The sequence below is a fragment of the Aplysia californica genome, unplaced genomic scaffold (genome assembly GCF_000002075.1).
Source record: "Aplysia californica isolate F4 #8 unplaced genomic scaffold, AplCal3.0 scaffold00563, whole genome shotgun sequence".
In the NCBI taxonomy this organism is placed as follows: Eukaryota; Metazoa; Mollusca; class Gastropoda; order Aplysiida; family Aplysiidae; genus Aplysia; species Aplysia californica.
The window spans coordinates 220,533-228,130 of NW_004797833.1; the positions used below are offsets into that span (position 1 = coordinate 220,533).

Sequence of the window (7,598 nt, forward strand, 5' to 3'; positions counted from 1 at the left end):
AAATATCTGTAAAAATCAGCAAAACCAGTGTTTGGTGACTTTTCGTTCCTTTTGTCAGATTCTAATAAAACCAGTGTTTGGTGACTTTTCGTTCCTTTTGTCAGATTCTAATTCTCAATTGTCAAAAATGTGAGGAACGGATTTGGTATCCTAAAAACTGGATAAGAAGAACCATAGATGCACCATACAGTCTGCGAATGGCCGTGGCGGCCATTTTGGTTTTTCACATGGGTGGCAATCTTTTATGAAATAACTAAAAAGTAATGTGCATGCCAATTTTGGTGCTTGTATGACAATGGGAATGAACCACAGGGGCACAAATATATACCAAAGAGCCCGCAAAAGGCCACAATCTTGTAAAATTACCGCCATTTTGAATTTTCACGTGGTAAGCGTTCTTTTATGAAACAACAGCCCAAAAGTAATGTGCATATCAATGTTGGTACTTGTATGACAATGTGAATTATTTTACACTTAGCTGCCCCACTAATACACAAAAATAAAGGTTCATATAAAATGTGTACCAAATCTGGGTAGGATATATATATATATATATATATATATATATATGTTAAAATGTAGGGGGGGGAGGGGGGAAAGGTATAGGGGGGGGGGGGTTGGGTTTTTTTTCAATTTTTCAAAAAGTGGTAAAAATCTCTAGGGAGAGGTGACAACCTGGAAGTGTAGGCCTAGGGTGAGTGAGTTAAGGTGTTCGCCTCTTATTCAATAGGTCCCAGGTTCAGATTCAGACAGGGACGGAAAAAGTTTCTTCTTTCATCTCCTTTCCTGCTTTCTCCACTTTCAGCCCCTACCCCCTCACCCCCTTTGCCCCCTCCTTCGGGCTCATGACTCTTTCTGCAACCTTTCTACTGCTACTCCTTGGCTCCTTTTTACTGCTATCTTTCAGCAACACCCCTGATCTTCTAGAAGGAAAGATCTATACCTAGCCTTCTTGGACAAGGGCAAAAAAATCTTGGGAGGTTGCGAGCGCAAGTTGCGCATGTTAAATATCCCTTTGTGGTCCAAAATCGATAATAGTAAGCTTAGGCCGCCACCTAGGCAAAATTCAAAATTTCCTATCAACTGAAAATGTTTAATGTGTCCCGTTTGCTCATATCCTCTTACGCAATTGCGAGCGCCGTAAAACATTTACCACCCCCCCCCCCCCCCCCCCCACTTCTCCCCACATCCCACGCTTCCTTTATAATAATATGGATTTTCCGTACCAGGGACATGACTAAAGGAATAAAAAGCTAGCCCTGAATGACTCAGCCATTGTTTGCAAGTAGCAAGAGCTGGTATAAAAAGAATAGGCCTACATGTAAAAGAGAGGAAAACCTACAAGAAAAATGTAATTGAGTACAGAGGGGAGAAAAGGGGCTTGATGGAAAAAGCGAAGAATAGTAAAATAGTAAGATTCAAAGGTGAAATCCTCCATCCATCCACACATTACTGGAAATGCACCCGACCCCAATCACACCTTTCCTCCCACCTATATCATTGAAGCCAAATCATGGGAACAAATGCATTCTGTTAGTTTAACAAAGAGGCCACCCTGGTTCAAATCCTGAACTCGGGTCATTTCGTTAAGTTTCAAGGCTTTCAACCAATTTGGCCTGGCCCCATTGAAGATGAATCTTAAATGTCCACGTCCTCTTTCTTAAATAACCTTACAGCATTGAAGGGGGCAATTTGACTCATACACTTACGTATTCACTGTCACAGAGTTTAATGTGTGGAAATTGACAGACGAGACTCAAATATGGAAGAGGTATAATGAGCTATCTTTATAGATTGAAACACTGAATTTAAAAAATGACGATACTCCAGAACAATTTTTTTTAAACACATTCACACACACACACACAATCAACACACACACACACACACACACACACACACACACACACACACACACACACACACACACACACAAACATACACACACATACACACAATCAACACACAAAACAAAAACGCAGGAATACATGTGTAACAAACACAAACAGATAAACAGACAGACAGACAGACAGACAGACAGACAGACAGACAGACAGACAGATAGATAGATAGATAGATAGATAGATAGATAGATAGATAGATAGATAGATAGATAGATAGATAGATAGATAGATAGATAGATAGATAGAGACGGGGAGTAAATGAAGAGGGGAGGGAGAGAGAGAGAGAGAGAAAGGGGGGAGGGGTGGTGAGGAGAGGGAGAGAAAGACACAGAGAGGCGGGAGGGAGTCAGAGAGAGAGATAATTGAGATAGAAAGAGAGGGGGGAGGGTGTGTGTGTGTGTGTGTGTGTGTGTGTGTGTGTGTGTGTGTGTGTGTGTGCGCGTGTGTGTGTTTACTTACGCATCTCTGACATAAGTTGCCTCAGCTGGGCCTTGGCCTTGGGCACGGTGCAAGTTATCTCTACCGTCATGGCCGTCTGGTCATCTTCGGCCAGATAACCTGTGACGTAGACAAGAATGATTGTTGAGAAACAGTACAGGGGCATAGGAAGGCAGATACACAAAAGAGAACTGAGAAAAAGAATGTAAGCAGTTTGTTTGAGTAAAGAGGACCACATCAACCTAATAACGGTTATTAAGAGTGGGAACTGGGAAGTACTAAGATTTTGTATTGGGTACCCAACCCAGCGTGTCCCCGGGTGGTGGATAGGGGAAATGCCTCCAGATATGGAGGTTAGCTGCTAAGCAGTCACGAACCAAATGGGAGATGGTGGTGGAGAGTAGAGGGGAACCCTGGTGGCACATGTGCTTCAATAAATACCTCACACACTCGGAGAAGGGACCGTCTTGGCGACGGGAGGCGCCATAAATCCTATCAAAGCCCCCACTGCCTTGTGGATTGTCAGTGGATGACAAACGCTAGCAGAGAAACTGTACACAAACCGGCAGTAGGCAACGGGAAACCACTGCTGTAATATCCCAAGAACAGTCATGGAAAAGTACATTCATTTATCAGATAACAGCGTTAAAGGGGTTCATGATCCAGCTCTGAACTCCCCGCTCCGTAGGGACCGCCACGGGCAGCAGTTGGCGCCCGATCGTCATCCAGCTACTGGCTGCAAAAATAAGCGACTTAACATTGCCACATGGAATGTAAGAACAATGTACCAGAAAGGCAAATTAGATCATATAGAGCAGGAAATGGATAGGATGGAGCTAAATATGTTAGGCCTTTCAGAAATTAGATGGGAGGGGGCAGGCTTGATTAAAAGAAGATCCAAAACAATTATATATTCAGGTGGAAAACCCCATGAAAGAGGAGTCGGAATTTTATTTGACGAAGCAACTGCAAAGAGCATCAAAGGTTTTTGGGGAGTGTCAGATAGAGTCATCGTGGCTAAATTAGAGGAAAAACCTTTTGACATAGGTGTCATACAAATATATGCACCAACATCAGAGCACGACAACGAGGAAATTGAGACTTTTTATGAAGACCTTGATAAGGCAATGAAACAGTTAAAATCACAAGATGTAAAGATAGTCATGGGATACTTTAATGCCAAAGTAGGAAGTAAACGTATAGAAGATATAGTTGGGCAATGGGGACTGGGTAAAGAGACTGAACGCGTGGAACGACTGGTAGAATGGTGCAGAGAAAAAAAAAATTATGATATCAAACACCTGGTATGAAAATCACCCAAGAAGACGATACACTTGGAAGAGTCCTGGCGATAGAAGTAGAAATCAAATAGACTTCATATTTATTCAGAAACGTTTTTAGAAACACAATAAAATCATCTAAATCACTGCCAGGAGCAGACTGTGATAGTGACCATGTACCTGTCATGTGTAAAATGTGGATACGACTGAAGAAACTCCAAAAGTCAAAGTATCAACCTAAATTTGACATAGGTCTTTAAAAGACAAATCAAGAAATGAAAGAACGTTTCTCCATAGATGTAAGAAATAAATTTAAAGCTCTGGAAAACATTACTAAATCAGAAGAACTATGGAGGAAAAGGAAAGACTGAATAATGGAAGCTGTGGAAGAAAATATCCTTCCGAAAGCTAAAAAAGCATTACAAAATGGATGACCCAGGACATTTTAAAACAAATGGAAGAGAGAAGAAAGGCAAAATCAAATGTGGAAAAGTACAACATCTTAAACAAGGAAATAAAGAAAAAATGCAACGAAGCAAAGGAAACATGGATAAATGATCAGTGTCAACATATAGAGAAGAACCAAAACCAAGACAGCAAATACATGCATTCCAAAATCAAAGAAGTAAGTGGGATAAAAGGATGCTCAAATACAGTATGCATAAGATCAAAGGGAGGGGACATTTTAATGGACAACGGGGATGTCTTAAACAGATGGTCAGAATACATAGAAAAACTTTTCAAAGACAATAGAGGAGAAAAACCGGTAATAAAGAATGAAATAAATGGACCACCAATACTGAAAGCAGAAGTAAAAGCTGCCATTAGGAAAATGAAACAAGGAAAAGCCACAGGGCCATATAATATTCCAGTTGAAGTGATTGTCGCGCTTGAAGAACTAAGCACTGAAATAACAACAAAGCTCCTAAATGTTATTTATGACAGCGGTGAGATCCCAGAAGATATGATGAAGTCAGTTTTTATAGCTTTACCTAAAACACCAGGTGCCACTGAGTGTGATATGCATAGAACAGTTAGCCTTATAATAAATGAGTCATTTTACAAAAATATTGCTGCTAGTAATAATGGGAAGATTGAGAAAAAGTGAAAGACCAGAGATATCTAAAAACGCAATTCGGCTTTATTCCTGACAAGGGCACCAGAAATGCTATATTCACCTTAACAATGTTAATGGAAAGATGTATTGAAGCACAGAAAGATCTGTATTTATGCTTCATAGATTACTCAAAGGCGTTCGATAAAGTTAGACATGATGAGCTATTTAAAATATAGGAAAAGCTAGACATAAATAAAAAAGATCTAATAATTATCAGAAATTTGTACTGGGACCAAAACGCTGCTGTGCGAATTAATGGAGAATACAGTGAATATAAGCCGATTAAGCGAGGAGTGAGGCAAGGATGTGTTATGTCACCAGACCTCTTTAACATGTACAGTGAAACAATCCTTAGAAACATAGAAGGGCCTCAAAGTGAATGGAGAAAGTATTAATAACATCAGGTATGCAGATGACACGGTTTTAATAGCAGGCTCAGGAAAGGACCTTCAAATGCTTCTAGATACTGTTGTAAAAGAAAGTGAACGTAAAGGATTATTGTTGAATGTAAAGAAAACAGAATGCATGGTAATATCCAAAAAAGCAGCAAATCCTAGTTGTAATCTCATTAGCAAAGTTGAAAAGATCAAACAAGTCTAACAGTTTTAATATCTAGGATATATATGATAATATCTGATGCCAAATCTTCCACAGAAATAAAAAGGAGAACCATAATGGGTAAGGCTAGTTACAATAAAATGAGCCCAATCCTGAAAAATAGAAACATCTCAATGAACACCAAAATGAAAGTCCTGAAAAGCTATGTTTGGTCAACCCTTCCATACAGCTGTGAATGCTTGACAATCACTAAAGACAGTGAAAATAAAATAGAAGCAACAGAAATGTGGTTTCTTAGGAGACTGCTAAGAGTATCGTGAAGGAAAAGAAATTAAATGAGGTAGTGCTTGATGAAGCCCACGTGGGACGCTCAATGTTAAAAACAATCAGGAAACGACAATTGCAGTTTTTGGAACACCTGAATAGACGTAAGGGTCTTGAACATTTAGCTCTCACTGGCAAAACTGAGGGCAAGCGAGGCAGGGTAGGCCCAGAACAACATACTTAGGGAACCCAAACAAATGGGTAACAGGGAAAGATCAGAGAAACGGTTTTTTGTTGGGTTTTTTTAAGCATCCGAGCAAAGGAATGAATGGAAAACCATGATTGCCGATGTCTGTCGCAGATCTGGCACTGGATGATAAGAGTGGGAAAAGAGTGAAACATTAAGACAGAAGGAAAAATACTACCCTCAGTAGTCAAGCCTTATTCAAAACTTTCCAGGGTGTGAGGCAGAGGCTGTCTTTGAAGTCGTCATAAGAGTTTTGCTAAGCTTAAGTTAAGGAATTTACATTAGCAAACATATAATATAAAAATATAAAAACACTTTGTTCCGTGAAATCTCAAAGTAAAACTAAAACATAGACTTAGGCTGAAAATTTGAATCTCTGAAAATTGACACACAATCTACTTAGGCTACACATCATTCCATTGCAATCCCTCGATAGTGGCCCCTCTTTGTAACAATCACCTCCCAGCGCCAACCCCTATTATGAATTCACTCTCAAGGAAAAAGAGAACTGGTTACGATTTCATTATTCAAACAGAAATGCGTTAATGAATGTGTACAACCCCAAAATGAGCGAGGATACGATCATAGGTTTGGTGTGTATGTGTGTGTGTGTCTGTGTGTGTGTGTGTGTGTGTGTGTGTGTGAGAGAGAGAGAGAGAGTGTGTGCGTGTGTGAGTGTACGTGTGTGAGTGTGCGTGTGTGAGTGTGCCCGCCCGCGCGCATACGTGTGTATGTGTGTGTGTGTGTGTGTGTGTGTGTGTGTGTGTGTGTGTGTGTGTGTGTGCGCGCGCGCGCGCGCGCGCGAGTGTGTTTTGCGGCACTCGCGACTGCACAAGGTCATATGAGCGCGCGGGACACATTAATCATTTTCTGTTTGGTAGGAATTAATTTTGAATTTTGCCCGGGTGGCGGCCTAAGCCTACTCTTATTCACTTTGGACCACTAAGGGACCTTTTACGTGCCAACGTGCACACGGGACCTCCGAGATTTTTCGTCCTTTTCCGAGAAGGCTAAATGTTACACCTTACCTACCATAAGATCAGGGGTGTGGCTGAAAGACAGCAGTAAGAAGGAGCCAAGGAGTAGCAGTAGAAAGGCTGCAGAGAGAGTCAGGAGCCCAGAGGAATGGGCAAAGGGGGAGGGGTGGGGGCAGAAATTGGAGACGAAAGCAGACGACAAAACAGGGTTAATAAAGAGCAGGAAAGGGAATGAAAGGAAACATCTTTGAGAAAAAAATGTTACGTCGCTGTCAGGTTACGAACCCGGGACCTATTGAATGAGAGCCCCCTACGGTCAACATACGATAGGCCTATTGAATTCTTTTCGACAACCGTTTAGTCAGTATGGCTGGGCAAGTATACGAGTAGTAACCCTGGTACCCGGGTAAAGAGCCCAAAACCGGCTTCTCGGGTATTGAGGTCAGGTACCCGTGTCTTCTACTCCCCTTCGTTAAATCATATGCAAATGCACTTAAATTACGTCCCTTCGCTCGAATCTTAAGAAGTACTGAGTACTTATTGATACTAAGCTCTCTGAGTCGATACAACACTCGATCGATATTGGCCACTGGCAGTTCTTTTACAGGGTGAGCTTCGCAAGCGCTCCACATAACTCGAGGACACGTATTTTGTGGCAGCATCAACTATCCTCGACCCTTGTTTCAAACAGCTCCCTTTCGGTGAAGGCGAAACAGAAAATATAGAAACTCGCTGACGATACACAGTTATATAAATCTGTTCCACCATCAGATGTTAAAACCTTGCTTACTACCATGGGTCTGTGCATTGATG

At 41.2% G+C, this 7,598-nt stretch overlaps 1 protein-coding gene across 1 annotated transcript in view; it reads right to left on the minus strand.

Annotated features, from left to right (window-relative positions):
• Positions 1-7,598, minus strand: part of LOC101857898 (dystrobrevin beta) — a 145,998-nt gene that overhangs the window by 72,962 nt on the left and 65,438 nt on the right. Inside the window, exon 3 of the mRNA XM_005106918.3 lies at positions 2,364-2,462. Within this exon, the coding sequence (XP_005106975.3) occupies positions 2,364-2,462 (99 nt within the window). The remainder of the gene's footprint in view (positions 1-2,363; positions 2,463-7,598) is intronic.